The 13123-nt window shown below is 41.7% G+C and overlaps 1 protein-coding gene across 8 annotated transcripts in view; it reads left to right on the top strand.

Moving 5' to 3' along the window:
* Positions 1 to 13123, top strand: part of Skic3 (SKI3 subunit of superkiller complex) — a 119322-nt gene that overhangs the window by 82988 nt on the left and 23211 nt on the right. For all 8 annotated transcript variants that reach the window (XR_009058368.1, XM_057789726.1, XM_057789728.1 and 5 more), the window contains 2 exons: positions 4980 to 5101; positions 6821 to 6979. Coding sequence is in view for 7 of the 8 variants with exons in the window: in XM_057789726.1 (XP_057645709.1) it covers positions 4980 to 5101; positions 6821 to 6979 (281 nt within the window). In the remaining variant the exon portion in view is untranslated. The remainder of the gene's footprint in view (positions 1 to 4979; positions 5102 to 6820; positions 6980 to 13123) is intronic.

Here is a 13123-nt window from a genome sequence, read left to right as displayed (position 1 = left end):
TTCATTCTTCTACAGATTGACATCCAGTTTTGCCAGCACAATTTGTTGAAGATGCTCTCTTTTTTCCATTGTATACTTTTAGCTCCTTTATCGAAAATCAGGTGTTCATAGGTTTGTGGGCTAAAGTCAGGGTCTTCTATTCGATTCCATTGGTCGACTTCTCTGATTTTATGCCAGTACCAAGCTGTTTTCAATACTGTAGCTCTGTAATAGAGTTTAAAGTCAGGGATGGTAATGCCTCCAGACGATCCTTTATTGTATAAGATTGTTTTGGCTATCCTGGGTTTTTTGTTTTTCCATATAAAGTTGATTATTGTCTTTTCCAGATCTGTGAAGAATTTTGATGGGATTTTGATGGGGATTGCATTGAATCTATAGATTGCTTTTGGTAGAATTGGCATTTTTACTATGTTGATCCTCCCAATCCAAGAGCAAGGGAGGTCCTCCATTTTCTGGTGTCCTCTTCAATTTCTTTCTTCAAAGACTTAATGTTCTTGCCAAATAAATCTTTCACTTCCTTGGTCAGAGTTACCCCAAGATATTTTATGCTATTTGTGGCTATCGTGAAGGGTGATGCTTCTCTGATTTCCCTCTCTGCTTCCTTATCCTTAGTGTATAGGAAGGCAACTGATTTTTTGGAGTTGATTTTGTAACCTGCCACATTCCCAAAGGTGTTTATCAGCTGTAGGAGTCTTTGGTAGAGTTTTTGGGGTCGCTTATGTATACTATCATATCATCTGCAAATAATGAAAGCTTAACTTCTTCCTTTCCAATATGGATCCCCTTGATCCCCTTATGTTGTCTTATTGCTATTGCTAGAACTTCAAGCACTATATTGAAGAGGTATGGAGAGAGTGGACATCCTTGTCGTGTTCCTGATTTTAGTGGGATGGCTTTGAGTTTTTCTCCGTTTAATTTAATGTTAGCTGTCGGCTTGCTGTAAATAGCTTTTATTATATTTAGGTATGACCCTTGTATCCCTAATCTCTCCAAGACCTTTATCATAAAGGGGTGTTGAAAATTGTTGAATGCTTTTTCAGCATCTAATGAAATGATCATATGGTTTTTTTCTTTCAGTTTATTTATATGGTTGATTACATTGGTAGATTTGCGTATGTTGAACCAGCCCTGCATCTCTGGAATGAAGCCTACTTGATCATAATGGATAACTTTTCTAATGTGTTCTTGGATTCGGTTTGCCAGTATTTTATTGAGAATTTTTGCGTCGATGTTCATGAGTGAGATAGGCCTGTAATTCTCTTTCTTGGTTATGTCTTTGTGTAACTGTAGCTTCATAAAAGGAATTTGGCCATGACTCTTCTGTTTCTATATTGTGAAATACATTAAGGAGTATAGGTATTAGCTCTTCTTGGAAGTTCTGGTAGAATTCTGCATTGAAACCATCTGGTCCTGGGCTTTTTTTGGAAGGGAGGTTTTTGATAACTGTTCCTAATTCTTCGCGACTAACAGGTCTATTTAGATCGTTCACCTGGTCTTGGTTTAGGTTTGGTATATGGTACTTATCTAAAAAAGTGTCCATTTCTTTTGCATTTTCCAGTTTTGTGGCATACAGGCTTTTGTAGTAAGATCTAATGATTCTCTGAATTTCCTCTGTGTCTGTGGTTATGTCCCCCTTTTCATTTCTGATCTTATTTATTTGCGTGTTCTCTCTCTGTCGTTTAATTAGTTTGGATAGGGGTTTGTCAATCTTGTTGATTTTCTTCAAGAACCAACTTTTTGTTTCATTGATTCTTTGGATTGTTTTCTGTGTTTCTATTTTGTTGATTTCTGCCCTCAGTTTGATTATTTCCATTCTTCTACTCCTCCTGGGCGCGTCTGCTTCTTTTTTTTCTAGAGCTTTCAGGTGTGCTGTTAAGTCCCCAATGTATGCTTTCTCCGTTTTCTTTAAGTGGGCACTTAGTGCTATGAACTTTCCTCTTAGTCCTGCTTTCATCGTGTCATTGGGGCATTCTTTTCCCCATTATATGATAACACCATTTAAGTTCCTTCTACACTAGGAATCTTCTAGAATAGCGGATTTCCATATGGCTCATCAAAAGACCTTTAGTGTTAGTTCCCCCCCCCCCCCCGCCCCACTCCCTCCTTACCCTGCATTCCCATACTCCTTTCTGAAGTGGAACAGGTAGAAAATAGGTGCTGACTCACTGACTTACTGTTTGTATCGCCTGTTTGCCAAGCATGACTTAAATTGCTAACTTGAGCAGAATGACCTGGGAAGCAGCAGAAACAGTGGGTTATTGCCCTTAATAACCTGCTGGCTGTGTGTAAGCTTCTGCAGAATCACCTGTGGTTTAGAGGATAAGCTGAGACTGTAAACCGGATGCAGGACTGAGGCCTTTCAGAAGCTGTCTTCGCTTTGGTCCACTAGTGACCTCTCCTCTCTTCTACTGTCAGTGGTGTGGGACTGCTTAGTCCCGAAGGAGTTCTACAAAATCCCTTTTCAAGTAGCTTGTACAAAGTATTTGTCTACATGGTTTAATTCAGATTCCACCAGTCAAGAACACATAGCTTTATAGCTTTGCCATGGATAAAGTAGCTGCTATAAGCCTTTGGTAGTGTAGTGCTGAGGGGGGGTGCGCTGTGCACGGCGAGGTCCTGTGAGTAGGTTGTTTCAGTCTCAGTGCCTGTGACTCTACTCTGTGAATACCACCATGCTTCTCAGTCTGTCCCTCTGTACTCATGTGGGCGGAATAGGCCCAACAGGGGGCTTGAACCGGCTATTGCTTTTTTCTACTTAGGAAGCTGTTAGTGGAAGGTTAATTACATTTCCTGTCTTTACCAGTAAACAACAGAAAGTCGGAAATTCTTAAATATTTGGAAACTAAATAGTGTATTTCCAAATAACCAAGACCAAATAATAAGCCTAAAAGAAAATTTGGAAATATTTTGAACTGAGTTAGTCTTTACACAGTGGGTCAAAACTGTATATATAACATGAGTAAAGTACAGCTTAGAGAACATTTATATTAAATGTTACGTTAGAAAAGGAAAAGGCTCCCCTCAAATTAATGATATCAGCTCTGTCTTAGGAATCTAAAAAAGGAAGAATAAGCCTAAGGTAAGTCTAAGAAAGAAATAATAAAGATAAAATAGAAATCTGTTAGATAAGAGCTGGAAAGATGGCTCAGAGGTTAATAACACTGGCTGCTGTTCCCGAGGTCCTGAGTTCAATTCCCAGTAACTACGTGCTGGCTCACAACCATCTGTAATGAACTCTGGTGTCCTCTTTTGGCCTGCAGGCATACATGCAGACAGAACACTGTATACATAATAAATCAATAAATAAAGTTTTAAAAGCTTTTAGAAAGAACAGAAAAAAATCAATAAAATAAAAAGATATGGTTTTATTTTTTTGAGAAGAGCAATATAGTTAATAAATATGTAGCTATATGATGTTGAAGGAGCTGCGGGCCGCTTCCCGCCTCTCAGCTCCTGTCCGCCTGGCTAGCTTATGCCCCAAAATAACAACACACAAACTGTATTCATATAAACACTGCTTGGCCCATTTCTATTAATGTGTGTAGCACCCCAAGGTGCGCTTCCTGGGAAGACTCTAGCCTACGTCCATCCTGGGTCGGAGCTTCATCGCATCTGCCCTGGAGAGGAGCAGTGGCATGGCATCTGAGCTCACTTCCTCTTCCTCCCAGCATTCTGTTCTGTTTACTCCACCCACCTAAAGACTGGCCTATCAAATGGGCCAAAGCAGTTTCTTTATGAGCCAATGACCTTCCTTCATCAATATGATTCAAGAAAAAGAAGATAGGATACCAGCATTTGAATGAAAGTATCACTACTTTTATTGACATGCTAATAAAATTTCAGCAGAAACTTCATGCCTTGGAATTGGACAACTCAGAGAGAAAATATTACAATTCTGTAAGACACAAAGATGACTTAAACAGAAATAAATTCAGTAACTACATAAGAGTATCCATATTGAAACCTCACAAAGTACACTGTAAGACCAGATGACATCACTGATGAATTCTGCCAGTCATTTCAGGAAAAAATAATTTTCTAGAAAATCAAAGATATGGAAGTATCTTCTAGGAAACCAGCTTTTTCCCCAGTAACAAAACCAAAAGTATTGCCAGAGCAGAAAAGGACTGAGCAGGGTGAGCCCTAGCATGCATGATGAAACTCACAACAGAACTTTAGCATTTGTATCCAGAAACTCATAAGAAAGAGTGCATCACACTCAGGTGGGGTTTATCCCAGAAATTTGGAAATGCATGCAGTTTACATTAGTATTTGTGAAAGATGCCATTCCTGTGAAGTTACAGAAAGTAAAGTCTGATTATAGGTTTCCCAGGAACAGAAGAGTTGGGGTGAGTTGGAAACAGAAGTGACTGATTACACAGGGCGGGAGGCAGCTTTTGCTAACGCCAAGTTGTACTTGGTTTTACCTCAGCTGTGGTGCCCATCCAGCAGTGTGTGCATGGTTTTACCTCAGCTGTGGTGCCCGTCCAGCAGTGTGTGCATGGTTTTACCTCAGCTGTGGTGCCCGTCCAGCAGTGTGTGCATGGTTTTACCTCAGCTGTGGTGTCCGTCCAGCAGTGTGTGCGTGGTTGGAGATGCAGAGCAGATGCGGTTTATCTTACTTCAGCCACTGCAGAAATTGCTCATTGTTTTTCAGTGAATTTTCATTAGTTCTATACAGGATAAATATTTAAAATATCAGTCAGAAGTATTCATGATAAGTCTGTAGTGTTCTGGTAGTACATGTGTGTTTTAACATATGCAGATTCAGACACTGGGTTTGATGGTATATGCCTGTAATTGTGAAATTCCAGAGGTGTGAGTTCAAAGCCAGACTGGGCTATCTAGACTCTGTCTCAAAAATAAATAGTGTGTGAACTGTGGTTGTGATCATTGTTCGCAGTGGCCCAGTTCCCTCGAGAGCACATCATACACAACAGAAGACAGTAGCAGTCATCTCCTTTTCTTGTTGTTTACAGTTAAGGACAAAGACATTTTGCAGAATTACAGCCAGTCACTTGAAAAGTGGTGTCTCTCCCAAGCTGTCACTGGTCTAATTGACACAGGAAGAATAGCTGAAGCTGAATCTCTGTGCACAAAGGTACTACTGTGGAATCATACACTGAAATTTGTGTTTTGGTCCTACCTAAAAGTGGGGAGACTGGTGGTGGTGATGGCAAGCAACATTTGTTGGTTACTTACTTCAAGTCAGCCATTCTGTTTAACATTATTATTTCTGGGCTTTACAGCAGTCTGTGGTGTACGTGTTTATGATTGTCAACCCTTTTTTAAGTGAGAAAATTCATATTTGAAGTTCATATTTGCGAAGAAGCTCACAGCAGCTAGAAGAATTGCTAGTACTATACCACTGCTACAACCCTCATGGTCTCTATTTTGAAAAGCAATGGTATTATTTCTTTATGTGTATGCATGTGTACCTGTGTATAGGGTAATAGGGGTATCATATCTCCTGGTGCTGGAAGTATAGCCAGTTGTGAGCTGCATTATATGGGTGCTGGGAATCGAACTCTGGTCCTCTGCAAGATCAATATGCTCTCTAATCCTTGGGCCGTCTTCCCGGGCCCCTTCCTGGACTCTGAATAGAAAGGTTCTATTTTTGTTTAGGGTGTCATTCCTTTGGTTTCTGGTTATTCCCTTTAGAATACAGCATTACAAGGATCATTTCACTTTTCTACATTCTGAAGCAATAGAATTCCTGGAGATTATTGACTGGAACTATTTGTTCATCACCGTGCACTGGAATTGTGGGGCTCTTTGCTTGCGAGTTCTATGGATACATTCTTAGCGTCTTTCCTGCAACATGGTTAGAACTCACTAAATATTTATTCAGTCAGTAAATCAGTTTCATGGACCTACTAAAAAGGAAAGAGTTTTAAATATAACTTTTTCTCTGAATGTTTATGTTTCATAAGTATCAGGAAGAAATGGTCTTTGGGAGAGAAACAGATTTTAAAGAGAGATAAAAATGATTTTTCATGATCCCTTTGGTCCTTGAATTTCTTGAAAAGCAGAATAATACATTTTCTCTTTCATGTATAGAATTCTATCTGCTCTAAGACCGGGACAGTGTATTGATTATATTGTGAGTGTGGACTAAGCATAAATTCACAGTTGTATTATCTTTTTTGCTAAAATGAGGAATGCTTCATCAGCCTTTTCTTTTTATTTTATTGTTTCAGTCTCTCTTAGAAGAAAGCCTTCAAATACACTTTAGATATATGTTGGATTGTGATATAATGAGAAAAACACAGATAAACATTCTCTTAAGAGAGAAACAGTGCAGAAGTGTTTTGACTACAGAAGAGTTAGACATTTGCTGGCCTACAGAGATGACATTGTTGAAGACAATTCTAATGATTCTGATTTGATCATGATATATGCATTGAGTTATGGTGCTATATGGTGCTATACTTCGTAAATAAGTACAAATCTTATATTAATCATGGAGTATGGTATGTTCCACTGAAATAGTGATAACTTTTATTTTTTATGTTTTGGGCTCAGTTTTATATTCAGTTTTTAGTATAACTGCTGAGAATAAGCCAACTCAACAGGGCACATCAAAGCTAAACTCAAACATTTCAGCAGTGTTACTTACATGAGAGATTATCTTAGTGCCTTTTTGGTGTTCCCAGGCTGCGCAGCCTTTTGCTTGTTTAACTTTATACCTATTTTCACTATAGCCAGAAAAGGTTTAAATTAAAGAAAAAGCATCTCTTAGCATGGAGCACACTTTGTCTTTTACTTATTTCAGTTTAGAGCCATTTCGTTATGTTTCTGTTTGGGGTTTAATTTTTAGAATTTAAAAGGCAACCCTGATCAGCCAGCTGTTATCTTGCTGTTGAGACAAGTGCAGTGTAAATCCCTCCTGGAGTCTCAGAAGCCCCTCCCAGATGCTGTACTGGAAGAACTGCAAAAAACAGTCATGTCCAACTCCACCTCTGTTCCGGCCTGGCAGGTGAGTTCTCTGCTTTCTTATGTGAGTCCCAATTTGAAATGTGCTGTGATGTTAGTTTAGGAATGAATGCACTCCATCTCTTTTTAAGTCTTGCCTTTAGGCTCATTATGATTTGTCAGTTTCCAAATGTGAAAAGAGTTGTGGAAATATAACACAACTTTATAATGAGTGTGATGATATGCTGTCGGTGTGAGGTGGGACTGGGACTCCTTGGTGGGGACGAACACAGACAGCACTTACATGGCCAGGAAGTTTTGGGGGAAGGGGACTGAGAGGAGAGAAAAGAGAGAATGAGAGAGAGAAAGACAGAGTGACTTAGAGAGAGTCAGAAACCTGCCTCCTCAGAGAAATGACAGAGAAAGAACAGAAGTAGGCAGAGCTTGTCTCTTAAAGGGACCTTTGCACCTGCATATGGAGTCAGGGTTGTAATGATCTGTCCTGTCCCTTTAAGAGACAAGCCGCACCTACTTCCTCCCCCTCTATCGATGCAAGCTGATCTTCAGCTTCCTGCCTGAGTCCCTTCCTTTTCCATCTGTCCCCTGAAGAGGCAGTTTCTGACTTGCTCTATTCTCTCCCCACTTCTCCCCTTCCCCCCAACTCTCCCTTTCTCTGTCTGTCTGTCTGTCTGTCTGTCTGTCTGTCTGTCTGTCTCTCTGCTCTTCTCCCCTTCTCCCTTTCCCCTCCATAACCCACCAAATAAATATCCAACCTCAATCTGCATGACATGCCTATCCATCTGCCTCTCGCCCACCATGTGACTCACTGCCCAGGATCAGCTGCCTCTAGAGACCTGTGGTGGGGTCTCATGCGCTGTCCCTTCCTGGGACTGGCTACCCTAAGGATCCCCTGCCTGCTTCCCGCCCCCGCTCCGGGACCTGCCGCATGGTCTCATGGCCTTCTGCCGCTGCAGCTGCTCGGGATCCTGCAGTGTTTTTACTTAATCTATTACAAGAGTACTGTCTGCCATGTGTGCAGGATTTGCCACTCTGCTTCTGCCAGGTCCCCAAGGGATGGGGCCAGGTTTGTGTTTGTCTGGATGATAACAATGAGGATGCTATCTTAGTTACTTTTCTTGCTTTTGTGTCAATATACCTGATACAAGCAACGAAAGGAAAGAGGTTCATAGTTGCAGGATGGTCTGAGTGAAAACATCTTCTGTAGGTTCAGGCATTTGGTTCCTTCTTGATGGTACTTTTTGGAGATGTTTAAAAAGTGTGGTCTTGCTGGAAGAAGTATGTCTCAGGGGTTGGGCTTTGAGAGTATGTAGCCTTAGTTTATTTCTAAATTGCTCTCTCTGCTTCCTGAAGTGGTCTTCCAGCTTCCTCTTCTGTTGCCATGCCTACCACTATTGCAATTGTCCCTCCCTTGCTGGAGTTTTACCACTCTGGAGCTGTAAGCAAAATAAACTCCATTCCTTGGGGGAGGGGTCAAGGTTTGGCAGACTGCCTCATCCTTCCTCGGGGGAGGGACCAAGGGTTTGGCAGGCACCGGGACGGGGGGGGGGCAAAGATGGAGGCCAGAGACCAGGACTTACACTAGAGAAGTAGTTGAACGCTGTAAGTAGAGCATAAAAGGCCATTCTAGTAAGAGCTTGGAAGGCAGCGGTGCTGAGATGGTGCAGACTTTGGAGCCCACGCCAGAGGTTTTTGATGGGAATGGTCTTAGCCCCTTGACTAGAGAACATTTGTGTTATAATTTTGCAAAGTATCCAGCTGCTTTGCCCATGTCCTGAGAACTTTCCTGAGGCAGGTGGAAATGTAATGAGGTGATTTCTTTAATGGAGAACAGTTATTCTATACAGTGTTGAGTCAGCCGAGTGCTTGTTATTGCTTACATCTTTGCAGGTCTACAGAGAAAAAGGTGAGTCAGTGGGCAGAAGGAAATATGAAATGAACAGCTTGGAGAAAATGAGCTTCAGGAAACTTAGTGTTCCAGCCAAGGTATATGCTAGATGAGAGGCTCTACTTGTGAAGGAGATAGTGCCATTAAGGAGATGCCTGCTCCACACTGGAACCAAAGAAAGCATGCCAGGCCCAGACCCCACCCAGCTGGGCTTTCATCTTGCAGAAAGAGCCTAAGGTGTTTTCTGATCCTAGAAAACATTGAATTTCTTGTTTGCTTAGGTAATATTATATCCTTCTGGAGTCTTTGATGGAGTTGAAGAATGGATACATAGTTGTAGTTTTCCTTAGTTATGATAAAAGATAAAATAGATATAAATATTGTAACTGTAATTCTTGCTTGATAACTGTTTTGCTATATGTAATTTTACTATGTTAAAAATGAAAGCCTTCTTTTTTGTTTAAACAGAAAAAGGGGAAATGATGTGGGAGTGATTTCTTTCTAATCTGTTGCTTTCATTGGTTAATTAATAAAGAAACTGCGTAGGCCCATTTGATAGGCTAACCCGTAGGTGGGTGGAGTAAACAGAACAGAATGCTGGGAGAAAGAAGCCAAGTCAGGCAGTCGCCATGATTCTCCCACTCCAGAAAGACGCAGGTTAAGATCTTTCCTGGCAAGCCAGCTCGTGGTGCTACACAGAATATTAGAAATGGGTTAGATCAATATGTAAGAGCTAGCCAATAAGAGGTTAAAACGAATGGGCCAGGCAGTGTTTAAAAGAAAAAACAAACAAACAAACAAAAAAACAAAAAACAGTGGAACGAAGGTGTTCTTGCTAATGTGATTCAAAGGGGCCAGTGTCTATTCCAAACTGGCAGCCAAGCTTGGCAAAGCCATCCAGGTTGTACTGGGGTTAGAGGCATGAAGGTTTCAGGAGTGGAGGGGTTCTCTGTTTTCCTTGTGTAGTTTCAGAGAGCTGCTGAGCACAGGCAGCATGTGGGAGGGGTGTCCCTGCCTGAAAGTCCTGAGAGGGCAAGACACTGTGGAGGCCATTGCTGAGTGTGAACAGGAAACTCCAGGTGCAGTGGAGATCCCGAGATAGTAAAAGATGCCAGAACTGTGCGACATCTGTCCAGGAGAGCTGCCCGCAGGGAGTGAATCCAGCCCGAGAGAGACAGTGGTGCAGGCAGCAAAGCTAGAAGGGCGGAGCCATCTATACCCGTTAAAGTCCCAGATACCAGACATGCTTTCCTTGCTGGGTTTCAGGCTTGCTTTGGTCCAGTATTTTCCCACTATACCCATCCTTCTTTTCGGAATAGGAATGTACATGCCATGGATTATATATTGGAAGACTGTAATCTGCTTCGTGATTTTACAGTGCCTTACAATTAAGAGATTGTCTTGAGTCTCAGTTGAGACTGAAAGGCTGTGGGGAACATTTAGAGGTGAAGTAAATGCGTTTCTCATTATAATGGTCAGGAGCCTTTAAGGGGCCAGGAAGTGGGATATGGTTGTTCAGTTGAGAGGCTCTGGCATTTGAAAACAGGCCTGTAGTTGATGGGAGATTGGGGACATACCAGAGCAGCTTTGCTGGTCTGTCACTGTGGGTGGGCTTCTTGTTTGCCATCTCTGCTTCCTTATGCGATCTCAGTTCCTGCCTTCTGCTTCCAGGCCCACTACTTGTTGCTGTGCCTCCTGGCCACGATGGACTTAGATCTTTCTGGAACCATAAGCCTTCTATGAGGGAACACTCTTCTTTCTGTACATTGGCTTGACTGTGGTATTTCATCTCAGTAACAGAAAGTAGCCACCAGTCTATCGTGGTGGGAGCTGGAGACAGCTGGTCACTTTGTATGTAGGAAGCAGAGAACAGTGAATGCCACTTTTCTCTCTTCTTTTAAAAATTCAATTTAGGACCTCAGTAATGCGTGCTCTGGATATTTAGTATGCTGGCTAGTTTTACGTCAATTTTGACACAACTGGAGTCACCTGGGAAGAAGGAACCCCAATTAGGACAAAGCCTTCATAAGATTGGGCTGTAGGCAAGCCCATAAGCCATTTTCTTAATTACTGATTGCTGGTGGAGTAGGCCCAGCCCGTTATGAATGGTACCATCCCTCGACTGGTGGTTCTGGCTTCTATAAGAAAGCAGGTTGATATTAATCCACACACCTTCGAACACCTGATTTTTGACAAAGAAGCAAAATATATCAAATGGAAAAAAGAAAGCATATTTAGCAAATGGTGCTGGCATAACTGGATATCAGCATGTAGAAGAATGAAAATATATCCATATCTATCACCATGCACGAAACTCAGGTCCAGATAGATCAAAGACCTCAACATAAAGCCAGTCACACTGAACCTCATAGAAGAGAAAATGGGAAATATACTAGAGTGCATTGGCACAGGAGACCACTTCCTAAATATAACCCTGGTAGCACAGACACTGAGAGAAACAATAAATGGGACCTCCTGAAACCGAGAAGCTTCTGTAAAGCAAAGGACACAGTCAACAAGACAAAACGACCACCGACAGAATGGGAAAAGATCTTCACCAACCCCACATCAGACAGAGGTCTGATCTCCAAAATATACAAAGAACTCAAGAAACTATGAAATAGATTATTAAAAATGCTGCAGGTCCCCGAGCAGTGACTGGTCCAGGGCAGGGAGACACGCAGTGGCGGGCAAGAGACAGAGACATGGATAGGCACGCCATGCAGAGTGACACTAGATATTTATTCAGTGGGTTATGGAGGGGGAAGGGAGAAGGGGAGAAGAGCAGAGAGAGAGGGAGAGAGAAGGAAGGGACAGAAGGAGGGAAGGGGAGAAGTGGGGAGAGGCAGAAGCTGCCTCTTTGAGAGGGAGACAATAAAAGGGAGAAAACTCAGGCTGAAAGCTGAAGATCAGCCTGTCTCAGCAGATGGGGGAGGGAGTGAGCGTGGCTTAAAAGAGATAGAACAGATTATTACAAATTGGACATCAAAAGAACAAATAATCCAATAAAAAAATGGAGTACAGACCTAAACAGAGAACTCTCAACAGAGGAATATAAAATGGCTGAAAGACATTTAAGGAAATGTTCAACATCCTTAGTTGAGAAATACAAATCAAAACAACTCTGAGATTCTATCTTACACCTGTAAAAATGACCAAGATCAAAACCATTGATGATAACTTATGCTGGAGAGGTTGTGGGGTAAAGGGAACACTCCTGCTTTGCTGGTGGGAGTGCAAGCTGATACATCCCCTTTGGATGTCAGTGTGGTGATTTCTCAGAAAATTAGGAAACAACCTTCCTCAAGACCCAGTAATACCACTTTTGGGGTATATATCCAAAGATGCTTAATCTTGCCACAAGGATATGTGCTCAACTATGTTCATAACAGCATTGTTTGTCATAGCCAGAACCTGGAAACAACCTAAATGCCTCTCGACCGAAGAAAGGATAAGTAAAATGGGGTACATTTACCTAATGGAGTACTACACAGCAGAAAAAAAAACCCGACATCTTGAAATTTGCAGGCAAGTGGATGGAGCTAGTAAACAAACATCATTTTGAGTGCGGTAACCCAGACCCAGAAAGACAACTATCATATATACTCACTCATAAGTGGTTTTTAAACATAAAGCAAAGAAAACCAGCCTACAAACCACAATTCCAGAGAACCTAGACAACAATGAGGACCATAAGAGGGACATACATAGATCTAATCTACATGGGAAGTAGAAAAAAACAAGATCTCCTGAGTAAATTGGGAGCATGAGGACCATGAGAAAGGGTTGAAGTGGAAGGGAGAGGCAGGGAGGGGAGCAGAGAAAAATGTAGAGCTCAATAAAAATTAATATAATTTAAAACAAGAAAGCAGGTTGAGCAAGCCAGTAAGCGATACCCCTCCATAGCCTCTGCATCAACTCCTACCTCCACGTTCCTGCCCTATTTGAATTCCTGTCCTGACTTCCTTGGATGGTGATCAGTGGTGTGGAAGTGTAAACCAAATAAACCCTTTTCTCCCCAGCTTGCTTTTTGTTCATGATGTTTCATCACAGCAGTAGAAACCCTGACTGAGACATCTTGGTTGGATATACCCATTTCAATTAACCCAGTCTAGCTAGATACTCCCTCGCAGAAATGCCCAAGGTTTATTGATATAGTAATTTGAAATTTCAAATTGGCAGTTAAGATTAACCATTATATGCTTTAGTTAGGGTTTCTGTTGCTGTGAAGAGAAACCATGACGACAACTCTTATAAAGAAAGTATTTAATTGGGTAGCTTACAGCTTCAGACGTCTCCCCC

The sequence above is a fragment of the Chionomys nivalis genome, chromosome 15, assembly GCF_950005125.1.
Source record: "Chionomys nivalis chromosome 15, mChiNiv1.1, whole genome shotgun sequence".
Taxonomy (NCBI): Eukaryota; Metazoa; Chordata; class Mammalia; order Rodentia; family Cricetidae; genus Chionomys; species Chionomys nivalis.
Note: the sequence above shows the minus strand (reverse complement) of the source record. Positions and strands in the feature narration are given on the sequence as shown.